The 14,848-nt window shown below is 42.5% G+C and overlaps 1 protein-coding gene across 1 annotated transcript in view; it reads left to right on the top strand.

Annotated features, from left to right (window-relative positions):
• The window catches only part of AFF3 (ALF transcription elongation factor 3), a 319,688-nt gene that overhangs the window by 235,679 nt on the left and 69,161 nt on the right, over positions 1 to 14,848 (top strand). The window contains exon 10 of the mRNA XM_058829676.1: positions 12,696 to 12,736. Within this exon, the coding sequence (XP_058685659.1) occupies positions 12,696 to 12,736 (41 nt within the window). The remainder of the gene's footprint in view (positions 1 to 12,695; positions 12,737 to 14,848) is intronic.

Raw genomic sequence — 14,848 nt, forward strand, 5'->3', positions numbered from 1 at the left:
GTAATGGATGTCACAGAAAAACAGGCTGGGAGAGCCAGAGAGAAAAAATTGTGGTTTGCTTCATAGCAAGCAGAAAAGGACGTGTGAAAGTGTTTATCGTGCATAAAGAACATGAGTAGGTTTAGGCAGAGAAGGGATTGTGGAAAAGCCCTGCCGATTGGGCAGGCACACATGGACTTCTGGTTTAGCACTATAATTTGTAATTGGAATGATTTGTAATTGTAATTATTAACATCTTCAGTGTGTTCGTGTGCTATACAAGGTTTCTGCTCAGTCACCAGGGCTCCAAGATGCAGTTGATACAGGCTGGGTCTTTTCACCTCGGTGCTCCAGCAAGCTCTGCAGGGCCAAGACAGAGCTCACCACCCAGGCGTCAAAGAGCAGGGCTGAGATCCCATGGCTCACTTCTAGTCATCACAGGCCCTAGCATGAACAACCTTTGGAGATTACTTAGTTATTTGGTCCCCTTTCCTAGTCACATTTTTTTCCTAACTTGACCCTATAGACAAAAATCTCCCAGAGGCACAGGCAGGCTCTTGCTGTATGAAATGCTTTGTAGAACCTTCGCTGAGATCTGCAGGTTTGCGTAATGAACAATCCTAAATAAATATACCAGCTGACAAAAACAAAACACTACCTTTCCATCCACCTTGCAGGAAATAGACACAAAAAAGAGTAACACAGTCTCTCTCTTCCAATAACTGCTCAGATGGACCTTTGTTTAAATGTCAGCAGAACTCGTTTCCTTTTACTTACTAGCTCAGAAGCTCTTTAATCTTACATCTCCTGAGCTCAGGAGCAGGAAAGAAAAAAATCAGAGGTGAATTAATAGGAACAGCACATGGGAGACTCCCAGATATTCCTCATGTAATAAATTAACCTTTGAGCAATCAGACTCATTCAAGTAGTCCAGTTTCTCAAAGAGCTGAAGGTGAGCTGTACAGAAGCTGGGAAGATTTTAATTTTGCTGATTTCTAAATGGGGAAGTTCAGGGGGAAAACTTTGGAGGAGATTTTGCATTTATGTCTGAAATTGCCAAGCAGTGAATGGGAAGTTTCTGAAGTGGTGCAAAGGGGGACAGGTGCTGCTGTGCTCCCAGGGCTGGTGTGTGGACTGCTGTGACCAAACCAAGGAATGTGAGCCATGGATGAAGGAGGCCAAATGCAAGACAGAGGCATGATTAAAAGCTTTGAGACTGCAGTGGGCAAAGCATTCCCAAGAATGCTTCCCTCAACACCAGCAATTAAGGTAGTGAGATTCACAGACCCAGGAGAAGCCAAAGAGGCTGAGTTTGAGCTGAGTACGTGTGCGCCCACAGTAATTATATTATCCACACATATTAGTCTCGTAATTTTAATTACATAAATGTATTTTTCCTCTTTAATGAGCATAGTTTATCCATTTAAACTGATCGTTTCAATTTTACAGGCAGTGATCATAGGATCTAATATGCAGAGAGAAAATTTCCTGTTGGCATATTTTACACCACACAGATTGAAGAAAAGATACTTTTTAATCCTCAATCAATATCTGAAGAGCATGCAATTAGCAGATACCAAGGTAGTTAACATAAATCTGCAAGTTAAAGAGCCAATTCATTCTGATTTATAACACATAGAGTAATAATTTCATCATCTCTCCCAGAAAGCATCTGAAGCTTTGTAGCATGAAGATGTCAAAATTGTACTTAAGATTGTTCAGAGTACTGAATTGTAGTGGTTATTGCCTTTTGGTTCTTTGAAGTGTGGCATAGCACATGAAACAGTCCCCATTATAATACCCTGCTCTTCTCCGTAGAGGTCACTGGATAACTTAAATCAGTCTTGGGTGAAATATTAAAAGGAGATTGTCAATTGTAATATGAACAATTCTCTTTTTCCCCCCCTCACTTGTCCTTTTGCAACATGAACATTTTGTAATAGAAAAAAATTCCTTTAAGGGGAGAAAGATCCCTGGCATCATTTGTGCAATTCATGTCAATCAATAGCCAAATAAATTAACTGCCTGGTACGCATACATGGAATAATAATCTAACATATTTTTGCAACCCAAGTCTGCTTCCTCATATGCATTTTTTTTGCACAGGATCAGGTTGGTTGCCGCTGAAGTTTTGTGGCTGTGAAAATTTATTACCCACAGAGTCAATCTGCATTCTGGCTGCCAAGTCTGAATAAATAGAGTCATTGTGCTTGTCTGGAATATGTAACCAAAGTTCATCGAGTCAGCTTGACTTTCACATCCCACGAGATTCATAAAAGCCAACACCCTGGTATGTGCTCTTGATTCCTGCCAAAATTTTGTGAAATTGTATAAACAGAAGTTGAAGAAGCAATCAGAACACACTCCCAGGGACATGGCTCCGTACTCTAGCCCCAGCTGATTCGAAATGGAAGACACAAGATTTTTCTTTTCAAAGAAAAAATAGTATGACTACTCTCCTGTGGTGGCAGGTAACCGCAGGGGCTTAAGATGCCCCCCCTCGCAGAGTGCACAGGGAGGCAGCCATCAATCCTCTCAGGTTCCTTAATTTTGCTCATGTGTCCTGCACTGAAGGAAGAGATCAGGCAGCATTTGCCTGCAAGTGGCCACCCTCCTCAAGAGAGGACAAGGACAGACTGGCCCTGCAGGGTGTGAGCAGTGTAAGCGAAACCAGCCCCTCCACAGGCAAGCCAAGACAAACAGAAAGTCTTGTCATTTCACAGGAGACCTCGGAGGAAGAGCAGCCTCAGAAAGTTCATAGCTTTAGCACAGTAAAATAAAAATCTTGTCAGCCTGATCTAGCTGGCCACCCAAGCCCCAAAGGGTGATGGAAGCCCACCCAGCCTGGCACCTTCCTGGGCATCTTGGGGTTGCCTCCCACTCACGGCAGCCTAGGGACAGTCAGGGTGGGCTGCTGGCCCTGGGGGACTTGTCCATGCTTCAGCATCACCCTGTTCATGGCCAAGCCATAAAAACTGATGCTGATTTGAGTTACATTTGTAGCTCCCATGGGAACATACATGCCTACGTTTTGTTCCCATCATGTGTGGATGAGGGTTACCAGGGCGCATTGCTGGAAATGCATCTTTCTGGTAGGACTGTCTGCAGCACAGGCATTTAGGACAAGCCAAATCTGTCACAACACTGCAACAGGACAAAAGTCCAACTATGTGCTTGATGGCAATTGGTGTGGGACTTTTCCCTTTCACATCTGGATATGGAGTGAAAATCAACAAAAAGAGGAAAATCAACCTGAAATGAACAGTCACACATCTACCTTCTTCCAGAAGGAATAATTTTTAGTAGAGTCTTTATAAACAGTACTTCTACATATAAATTGTAGTATTTCAGCTAATTTGAAGCAGAATGAAAGAATGAAACAAATTGGTAAAGGATCAAAGCTTTCTTTCTGTAAGACCTGTTAGGAAAGCACTTTCCAAAGTCGAAGATTAACTGAGCAGAGCACCAAGGCAGGAACATCTAGAGGGAAGAGTTTCTTTGGGCAAATTGCAGCACAACACTGCATAGCCCTGTTCAGTGTTAGAACCAATTTTAGACAGTGCTAATTGTGTTCACATATGCCATGTCCAAGTATTTTAACCACATTAAATCATTTTAGTGCTGTGTTCCCTTTTATTCACCTCTTCATCAGTGCAGTACTTGATGCTTGATCAGAAAGGAAAATGAGTGAAAAAGGAGAATCAGGTCTGGAAAAAAAGCACAGAGCCTGCATCATTTCTGCAAATGAACTTCTCTCAAAAAAAATGCCTTGATAAACTTGGAGGAAAATATCTTTCTGATGAGAAGTTTCTCACTCCACTGAGCACAGAAAACTTATTTCATGAAGTCTGGCTACATGCGAGTCTGACTGCAACCAAAACCTCACAAATCAGAGATAAGCAAAAGTGGTAAAAAATTAAGTTTTGGATAAAGGAATGGCTGGAACCTCAGGTGGTTTTTTTTGACTTAATCCAAATGCTCTGTTCAGCCCCCTGTCACTATAATGTGAGTGGGTTTTTAGACTGGAGGAATAGGCACTGTAACAGCCTTACTTAATTTTGGTAAGTCCATTAGTTCCTGTGTATTAGACAAGCAATTCTTTTGGTATCCAACTCAACTAGAATCCAGAGTAAGATTTAAGCCAGCTGAGCCAAGGGTTTTTTTTTGTGGTTTGCCAGCTCTGATTTTAAAATCTCCGTGACATCTAAATTTGCACTTCCACAAGGCATGACAAGAAGACCGAGATTGCCTCACTGAAACTGTCAGATGAAACAAAATAAGAGCTCGGTCTTGTCCTGCCAAACTTGGCTCACATCACTGCCTATCTTACAAAATCAGATTCTATGGCTGGCAGGCAGGATCAAGCTCTAAATTTGAATGCCACAACCATAAATGACAGTGAAAAAAAGTTAGAGATCTTCTTGGATCTTGGACATGAACAAAATCTGGGGACATTTGAACATGGCACTTTGATCTGCATGCTCCTCGGTGGCAAAACTCCAAAATAGACAGGAAATTAAATTTAAAGTGTGAGGGCATCTTCCTTGTCTATTCATGTGTAAGCTGTGACTAAGCTGTTATAGCTTGGTAAATCTCCAAAGCCTGCCCTTTTCCACTCATATCACTTTTTTCCAAGACTTCTTTCTGTATCTGAGGTAACATTCTTAACCTCATCTTCTTGAAATATTTCATTAGAACTTTTTCCCCCTTGTGAAGTAGAATTACTGTATGAACATCTGTTTTGACTAGCGTGGGAACATACCCTACTGCAATCAGTTCAGCAGTGTTGGCTAACTTGAGGCATAAAGAAGGATTAGATCCAACATTTCCAGATTGGGTTTTGCTTGTCCCTGTCTCTCATAAGCCTTCCAGCCTGTGCACTTTTCCTCCTGCTGCAGAGAGCCCTCGCTGAAGCCAGACACTGTGCCTGAGTCTTGGTCCTGCTGAAGCCTGGCCACCATTCCAGCATGGCTGCATGAGAATGGTTAAATAACCAGCAGTCACAAATAACCAGCGCTCTTTGTAACGTCACCGCAATTAAAAGCGGTAAGAGGAGAACACACCCACTTGTGTCTCTCTCACAGGTGTGCACACACTCACAGGTGTGCACACAGACGCAGTCTCACAGCCCCTCTAGGAGCTGCCTGTAGCTCCCTGCAAGGCAGAAGGTCAAGATCATTTCTCTCCCCTTGGCCTTTGAGCTCGGGCAGGGGTGATGTCAGCATGAGGAGCAGTATTGAGGAGATGTGCACAGAGGTGGAAGACAACAAAAATAGAGGGAGGCAGCTGAGAGCATGTCAGAAAACAAAATGAACACAAAAGGGGAAAGGGATTAAGGGACAAAAATTAATGAAGAAAATAAATAAGGGGGAGAAGGACGTAATAAAGGGAATAGAAGCTATATTAGAACATGATGAGAAATAAGTAAAAAGATTCAGAAGCCAATCCATCAAAACTACCATTTAAGAAAAAGAGACTGAGGAACCATTGCTACAATTTCTCCTGCACCTAGGATGAAAACTGTCTCCTCTGAAGTAAGTGAGAGTTTAACCACTGGTTTCAATCAGCCTAGGGTGTTACCCCTGTCTTCTTTTTTATTTCCTTGCACAATCCAAGCAGATACTTGGGTAGTAGAAAAATGCATCACAGTTGATTGACATAGCGCATCCCTGGGAGGTGTTACCACTATTTGGGGAATTTAGGCTTGTCTTTCCCCTATTTTCACATATATAGACTTCTTGAAAAAAAATCTGATTTCTGAGCTTTCAGACTTCCCAATAAATCTTTTAAAGCCTGTGGCACAACACTGACAATTCTTGTCTGCAACAGCCTAAGTGCAAGCAGCACTTCAACCAAGTTACTTTTTCCTGGATAAGGAGACAACTTCTGTGGGGACAGAGAAGGTTTTCCAAGGTGACTGCTGCTTTCTTTGCAGTGACTGAAACCTTCTTAACAGTAGCATTGGAAAATAACCATTTTATTAATGTAAAATAACAAGGATTTTTCTTCTGCTCATCTCCACTGAAAAAGATTAAAGTTAGCTCATCTGTGTTGAAACCTTGCATGGTTTTTGGGGCCAGACTGCAGGAAAAATCTGAGCAGATGCAGGACAGAAGACTCAGCATTTACAGATCTATAAAATTCTCTCTATGGTTAATACCCATGCTGATTATACAGCAATTTGGAGATCCAAATCACTTTACAAGTATTAACTACTTAATACAATGCCCCTGAGAGGTATTTAGGTAGAGCTAAGCAAGAATTATTATCTCTATAGAACTGACAGGGAGACTGTGACTGAGATGTGGCTTGTTTGAAGCCACACGGCAAGTTAGCTGCAAAGTCAGGATTAGCGCTTGGGTCTTTCACTCCCAGGTGCCATGTTCAAGTCACTAGACTGTGTTGCCCCTGAAGATTAATAAGGATTAATGGGCAAAGCAGAGGAGAAAGAACAATGTATGCCAAGAATATAATAATAAAACTCCAGGGTGAAAAATTAATACTGAGGTGTTGAAAGGCCTCAGAGAAATCATGAAATCCAGAAGGAGTTTTACAGTTTCTTTAAAGATGTGGCTCTGATGATAACCAACTCCAAAATGGGAAGAAAGTGAGACCCTTTTAAGTCTTACAGTCTGTAAATCTTAAATAAATATGAACCAGACAGTGAAAATCACATTCATACATTTATATTGCAAATTTACAGAGAAACACTCAAGCTGCAGTTTACAAGTGATTTTAAATCCCTCAGAAATCCACACTGGAAAGCAATCCTCAAACAAAGCCCCTAGGAACAGTGAGGAGTACAGAATAATGCAGTGAGAGAAGGCATGTTAGGAATCACTTACGATAAATTGCCTGATCTCCTCGGGCAACTTCTTGTGGCCACAAGATACTCACAGGCATTTAAACAGGGCAAGTCTGGGGGTGCAAGAGGTTTCCATTACCTCTGTTTTCAGCCCTGACGAGCAGCTCTGCACTCTTCAAGGAGAGCACTGAAAACTGGAGAGGGTTTCAAGACATGGCAGAAAGATGCTTAACACATGCCTTGGAGTGAGAGATCTGCATGATGAACTGAGCCTGTCTAGAGCAGGGCTGCAGGCTGGCTGGCTTGATCACAGTCTATAAACACCCGTGCAGGGAGAGGAGCTGGGAGGCTGCAGGGCAGCTCTTCTCACAGGCACAGGTCTAACCTCCAGCACAAGAAGGTATTTATAAACTCAACATGGAAGGTGGAAAACCTTGCATGTGGTTAGACTGAGGTGGGTTCACCGTAAGTTTTGCTCTGGTTCCACAACAGCACCCAGATTTAAAGCAGAAAAAAACCCCACTTTGTGGAGTCCCTTCACCCAAATTGCAGCATGCAATCAGGTTGTGCTCTTCACAAAAATTTCTTCCTGGCTTCACTAGCTTAAGAATAAACTGCATTTAAGCTAAAAACAAACAAAACCTTCAGAAATTAAAGCAGAATCGACATGGAAGACATGTGAAGAGTGAAATGTGAAAGAAGACAGATATAAAAGTGTTTTTGCTGGTTTGGTTCCCAAATGGCAGTATATATAGCAATGACATCTTTCCTTAACCCTGGCTTGGAAAAAGTGTGTCTACAGCTCATTAACTGCAGTCCAATACAGGGTGACATCCAGCACTCTGGGTGGTTGCTAATATGAGAGCTGCTGACTTAGAGATAAATGGTTCACTGCACAGTTCCAGGGCAGCACCTACCACCCAAGGAAGACAAACAAGATGCTCTGGAAGCTGTGCAATTTACTTGTGCACAGGCAGCATGTATTGCTCCACTGTCACCAAAAAATGGTTCAAATTCTCACTACATGTACGCCTGTGCCATCTCAGGGAGATCTCTGGTGTAGCTTGTGTAATTCCATACAATTGCTGTAACCGAGCACTCTCCCAAAAACAGCAGTTAATCCACAGGACAGGCAAGATGGAAAGCAAAATGCCTGCATCTGCCAACAGCCAATTTATTGGCTTTTATTTGCCAAAGGTTGCTGTGGGTGAGGTATAGGAAAATGCATCTACAGTCAACCCACAGTGCCTCCAAGACGGTCTTCCAAGCCCAGCAGAACATACTTCAGTAGTTTTCATTTGTTTCTTATCCAAAAATGCCTGTGAGCCCAGCAGTTTATGAAGCAATCCTTTTGCAACAAATTAAAAAAAGAGGGATTTCTGGGGAGCACTCTTAACACTCCTGTATCTCCATCTCAATAGCTGTATTCAACCCGTTCTGCTCACTGCTCAGTCCCAATTACAATGAGCTAGCTCACTGCTCAGTCCCAATTACAATAAAAGTATTTAATTTCCTCTCTGATTTCCCTTCAACAACAGATTGCAACTTGTCACACTTCAAGCTAATTTTGGTAGCTCATTTAACACACACTGAAACCTGAATATGTTCCCAAGCTCTGGCTCATTGCAATAAAGGATGGAAAAAGGAGATGGAATCTTTGGAGATTGAGAACCTGACCATGATTACTGCTGGCTGAAAACTTGTTTTGTCCCAGTAGTCTTGGGGTACAGCTAGAATCTTCCGTGAATGATTAATAGACTAGGGCAGATCAATGAAACTCTGGCCTAAATGTATCTGAACCAGCTCAGCTGGGGATCAAAGAAGTCTAAACAGCCACTGTCCTGTAATTTGCAATTCTTGATGTAGTGAAACAGCATAATTCATACTTGTTTACTGTGGCTGGTTTCTCTAGCTCAAGTACCTGAGACACCAGTGACTGGTTTGTTTCCTTCCCTGCTTCCTACTCAGCATTTAAGTTACTATGTGGAGAGCTGGCCTCCAATATCTGTGTTCATATTGAAGAGAACCTCCATTTAGTAACCCCACTGATTCCAAGGACTGAAAATTCAGGATTATGTTCTTTGCTAGTGAACACATTCTACCACTTATCAAGAGAATATTAAGCTTTCCATAAAGCACTTTTTAGTGCTAAGTCTTGGAGATATTTAAATTCTGTCAGCAATATCAAAATTATTTCTTATCCTCAATTTCTATAACCAGCATAGTAACTTACATCCAGGAATAATAAAGACTGTAGAACATATTCTCAGTTTTCTTGATGGATGATGAGTTGGCCTCAGTAAAGTTGTTAACGATGTAAAATAAAATGCAAATTAAATAGCACAATCAAAATGTAGCTATTAAAAAAATAGTCATGCAGGCATTATATGATACTAAGTACCACCCCTTTGCTTACATTGTTAGATAGATAATACCAGCATATTAGAAACATAATAAATCACAAAAAAACTGTTTCTATAGCTGTGAGTTCCTCAAACTATGGGTCATAACCCTTCATGGGGATTCCTGAATTAGTTTGAATGGGATCACAAACTATTAGCAAGAAGTGAGGGTAGATACTCCCCCTTAAATTTAGCAGCCCAGTCCTGTGGCAAGGTGGGGAACAGGAGAGCAGACTGTAATTAGTGGCTGCAAGTATTTATACTTGCTAGGGAACTGCTAACTACCTTTAATTACAACAGCTCACTTTCTCCAGGAGAGGGAAGCAATATAGAGTAGAATTAAAATTGCTGGATAGTTGCTAACTGCCTTTCATTGCAGGCAATAGATCTGTTTCTCCAGGGAGGAAGAATAAACTTGCGACTGGATCTTATTCCCCCATCGTTTAGAAATGGGGCCATTACCAGCTCAGGGGGTCGCACAAATAGGCAATCCAAGACAGCTGTATTTCCAGCCTGTGTAAGAAAGAAGTCAATAGTCTCATTTAGAGAATGTGTGACCACTAGGCAAAGGCTGAGGTGCCCCATGCAATCTGCATTGCACCTCAGTGAAGGATGTTTATTAAAGGACTTAAAATGAGAGAGTAATTGAAAAAGTAGAATTATCTCACTGAAACACACTTGTACCTTTCTTTCTGTGTCAGTGCCTGTCATCTGAACCCACTTTCTTGTCCAGAAGGGATCACCTTTTCAAAGCTTTCATCAACTGAATGCATCAAGATGGAAACTGAAGACTGGCACTTGAAGCTGCAATCCTACACAGTGTCTCATGGCTCAGTTAGTGCACCAAGTGGGTCAAGACAAGGGGCCTCTCCTCTTCCCTCCTGAGGGCAGCTTTCCTCAAGCCTGGAAGAGAAATTATCCAGCATGGCTTCCTCTCAAAATCAGGGATTTTAGGGAAATGCAACAGTGATATGAACCCCACATCCCGTATTAGGGGCTTTTAGCATCATTGAAGTTCACGTTTGCTTTTTTGCGGTCTCTTCAATATCCATGAGGCGTGTGGCTGCAGAGCAACCTGTCTCCTTCAATGCCTTCTGGCTACCACAGCTACCATGTACCTTTCTCCAGGAGTGTTCTGCAGCTCCAGAAAGGAGTGGAAGCAATGTCAGGTGGAAGTGACCTTGCTGGTGGACATGACCTTATGTCAGCAGCAAAGGTCTCCACTACCCGCCCAGTGCCATTCTGATTCTTACACTGCACTTGTGATGTGACACCATCTCCTGAGGGAAGCAGCAGAAAAGGGATATAGGTCACAAATAACATAGGGAAAATAAGGAGAGGAGGAAAAAATCTTAAAAAAATAAACAAAAAAATGAAGGAAAATTGTTAGTTTTTGATTGGATCCGTTTTCTAACCTGTTGTATTGCACAACCACATGAGCACCTGTGGTGGCCTGAGCCAAGAGTGAGAAACATGAGAAGTGTCTCAAACTGCACTGCCACGTAGTGGCTGCATGAGATGGAAAGACTGGCCCTGGCTGTTGTGGGGAGGAAAAGAGGAGGTGACCTGATGGTGTCTACACAACTTGGCCATGGAAAATGGCTCAGATAGGGAGAGAAGCTCCTGAGTTTTGCAGGCAAAGATGCAACATAGTGCAGGCCTCAGCATCAAAGCTGGGTAGCTTGAAACTCAAAATGGTCATAGCCTCCTGCTAGTGGAGTGATTAGGCATGGGAGCAGAGTTGTTGTGTTGGCCCTGGGTGTTAAAAAAGAATTTAAGCCGAAGTCATTCTTAAACCTAAGGTTTGGGTCTCCTCTGAGCTTGAACTTGAAAAATGTGTGAAATGATGTTGTCCTAACAAACCCCTTGCAGAGGAGAAGGAAAAATGATGCCAGCCCACAGGACTGGAGAGTGGCTGCACTCTTTAAAGCCTGTAGCCAGTGGCATAGATAGTTCTGCATCCAAAGAGCATGGAAATAGTATGACCTACTGGAAACAGTGAAAAATACCAGACTTGCCACATTTTCCTACCACTGAAAACAATGTGTTCGTGCCATAGGAAAACTCCCACTGAGCTGCTTGGACCTTCCAAGCCCTTCCCACAGGTTCTCTGCCCACTGAAGAAAGTCAGCACTAAGGAAAAACCCTTCTGTGAGCCGTGCCACTGTGTCTTCTGACAATCTGGTGGATGATACACATCAAGCTACATCTCTCCAGAAACCCAGCAGGCACAAGTTATTTTAGAAAGTCCAACGAGCAGAAATCCTGCTTCCAGAATCAAGTGGAAACACTTCCCACTCCTGTCAGATCTTCAGGGATCCATTCAGGGGATGTCTTCACATCTTTCTGTGAAATACAATGTAAATGCAGCCACAAATCAGGTTTTCTTGAGTTTTTCTTTGCAATTTATCAGCAGCATTTTTGCCAAGCCAGAATAGTCACGTCCATACTCTCTGGTGCTGAGCAGGATACCTGTAAGTCGTCCAACATGTTAGGAAATAGGGATGTGGCCCACAGCAGGCGGATAAGGAAGAGCAGTTTCAAGACATACTTACTGGTAACTGCAATGAGAAAATAAACTTTTCTTTCCCTGCCCCTTGACTCTCTGTACTGCTGAGCTCTGTGTGCCTTCTGTGCCATGTGAGACACAGCCTGGACAGGTGCTGCTGGGGATAGGACACTCTGGGCTTGTGTGTGGAATGGAGTCTTTAAGGCTTATGGAATTGAAATTACGGGTTTATTTCACCTTTGCTTAGAAGCTGGTTACTGTGCCAAAGCCCTGAATCACGCCACTTGAAGTGATTGAAGGAGGGGGAAAAATAATAATAGTAAAGTGGCAAACTAGCTCAGGGATAGGTTTGGCAGTCCTATTAAACTTGAGAGGCTACAATTTCTATTCCCAGACCTGGTGGTTAACACAAGAACAAGAACCATGTTTCCTCACCCTATCCAAAAAGTTGTGCTAGGCAAAAACTGAAGAGCAAACCAGAAAAAGGTCAATCCTGTACTGTCTAGGCAAATGTTGCCAGCAGATTAACATGGTAGTGTTCATGAAAAGTCTGCAGCAGCTCTGGCAAGCTTTGCAAAATTTATAATTCATCTCAAAGGAACCAAATATGTGATGTTTGTTTCTGTGGAAGAATGGGAGGAGACTAATGGTAAAGGAGAAGGAGTGGGAGTACAGAAGCAGGGAGAGGGGAAAGCAGAAAAACCGAGCCCTGGCAAGTTTTCAGGGACCTAGAGAAAAAAATTGTCTAAATACAGTAGTTCAGACCTCAAATACCGTGTGGTGCTTTGACAATCTTCCGGGTTTTGGCATTTTAAACAAAGTGTTCTTACATTTACTAGGCTGGAATGTCCATTTGACTATAGACTCTCTGCTACTTTGCTTGTACTTTAACATTTTGGACATGTGACAAAAATGTGTGTAACGCATTTTTTAAAGTGTTGATTGTGCTCGTAATTTTCAAGTCAGAATATAAAATAAACATCTCTGCCCTTTCTTCCAGCAGGCAGCACAGAGATCTGCTCTCCGCGTTCTATCTGACAGGTACATTTTGTCATTTTTATGAACTATAAATTGCTTTATGAAACGTTGAGCCCTATTTATTGTGGCATATAACTCATAATCGGATTTTGTCCCCAAAGTATCTGTGAACTGGGATGTTAAACATTTTGCATGCTTGGATTTGTCATGCATGTGTAGAGTTTATTACTGCAAAAATCACAGTCTTGTTGTATTTCATACAGAGTATGCAGAATCCCTTGTTGTGATACCAAACGAGAGATAAGAAACTTACTGGAGAAGGCATGAATGATGCAGTAAATTCTGAGCTTTAGAGTTTGCTGAGATATATCTGAGCTCATTTCTCAGCAATAAGTACTTCATTTATTCCGAGATGTTCTCTTTTGACTTTTTCCAAATCCTTTCCCTGGGAATTACTCTTCCTTTGATGAGATTCTCTGTATGTTTTATGCACAAAAACAATGCCCTTTTTTACCCCTTAAGTTTTAAGAGATTGGTATTTTGGAGGAATTTAATTAATTTTTCACTTCTTCTGGAACTGCAGCAGTGCTCCAGGCAGATAAGCAGGGGACCAAATCCTTAGCGTTCAGCTTTTGCTCAGCTCTTTTTCAAGCAAAAAAGTCTATTAACTTCAATGGGAAACTAGCCTGAGTGAGGAATTCAGGATTTGGGCCATAGTAAATGTTATAGTTGGGCTGTAGGTCTGCACAGGTATTTACCTTAAATGACTTTTATGAAAGAGGATTGATTGAAATATAAGGTAGCTTTCTAAGACGGTCCTGATTTCTTTTCCAGTTTTGGGAAAGAGGCTAGGGAAGGGGGAGGTGACACTGTACATTTTAGTGCCTGTGAAAAAGAACTAGCAGATTTACATTTTTCCACAAATGAGGTACTGTGTCATGCAGGCTGACACAGAGTAAATTTCCCCATGTCTTGTTGGCAGCCCCCTCTGCTCCGTCTGGCCCCCAGCCCCCCGCCTCCCTGGGAATAAGCGGTAATTGACTCTGGAAGCCAGCTCAGGCCAGGATTTCTCCAGAGCAGAGCCTGTCACTTAGGCTGAATTATATGTTGTGCATGGATGAATAACATTTCTCTCTGCTTGGAGGGTAAGACCGCCAAAATTATTGACCTTCCCTCCCCAAGTTTACAAACACCGTTTTGTTTAGAATTTTTTGCCCTGCTTTAAGGAAAAAAAAATCCTGAGTAGAATGTATGGGATGTGGGTGAAATTGCTGGCACAGTTATAGGGCTCAGATGTATTTGCTGTAACTGGAATGAATGCAAAAAGAAAGTGGAGTTGGAGTCAGCATTATGCCCCTCTCCCTGGAGGTGTGCAAGCTCACCCCCCAAGGCAAAGCAGATTTTGCGCTTGGTGGGGACAATGCTGTTACCAAAGGAAACATGGGGATTTTTTTCACAGCATCCTCTCCCTGGGCTGAATGTGGAACATTCCTGCAGGAGTGGCCCTGGAGGTAATTAACAAGCCCCAAATCCTGCAGTTTGATTTCTGTCTCCCTTGGAAAGAATAGTGGTGGTGATGAATAGATGTTTCCTACCTTGTCCAAGGTGGTGAGGTTGCTGGGTGCAGGCTGCCTTCATCCACAGAGCAGAAGGCCCTCAGTATTAATAACCATCACACCTCAGTTTAGGATTTATGTTCAAATATTTGCCTGTCTGCCCCTAAAAGCATGCTCAGGGACTACAGCTTTCCAACCTGCTCTGCAAAAATTTATCTGCCTCTTTCCCCCGCTTCTGGAGGGGGTGCTGGGAAGGCTGGGGATGCACCCTGGAGATTTGCCTCCCTGCCACCCATGGCCTCACTGCAGCGAGGCAAATGGGAGGGCAGGGAGCCAAAATCCCACACTGTGACAGCAGTTTCTTTCTCTTCTTGGCTGGTGTGAGGATGCCTGTGATACTGCTGCTCATTAGTTGTGTCCCAGTAGCAACTCGGAGCTCCCAGTCACACACCAGCACTTCCCAGCAACAAGAGAGGTGGCAGCTTACTATAAAGCTTTCAGTAATTTTGCCCTTTTTTTAAAATATTCTCCAGAAGTTCCTGTTGCAGTTCTTGCTTTCAGGTTCTATTAAAGACATAACAGTTATTTAAACTAAAAGATGAGGGAAAAATAAAACTAA

Source organism: Poecile atricapillus, chromosome 1 (assembly GCF_030490865.1).
Source record: "Poecile atricapillus isolate bPoeAtr1 chromosome 1, bPoeAtr1.hap1, whole genome shotgun sequence".
Taxonomy (NCBI): domain Eukaryota; kingdom Metazoa; phylum Chordata; class Aves; order Passeriformes; family Paridae; genus Poecile; species Poecile atricapillus.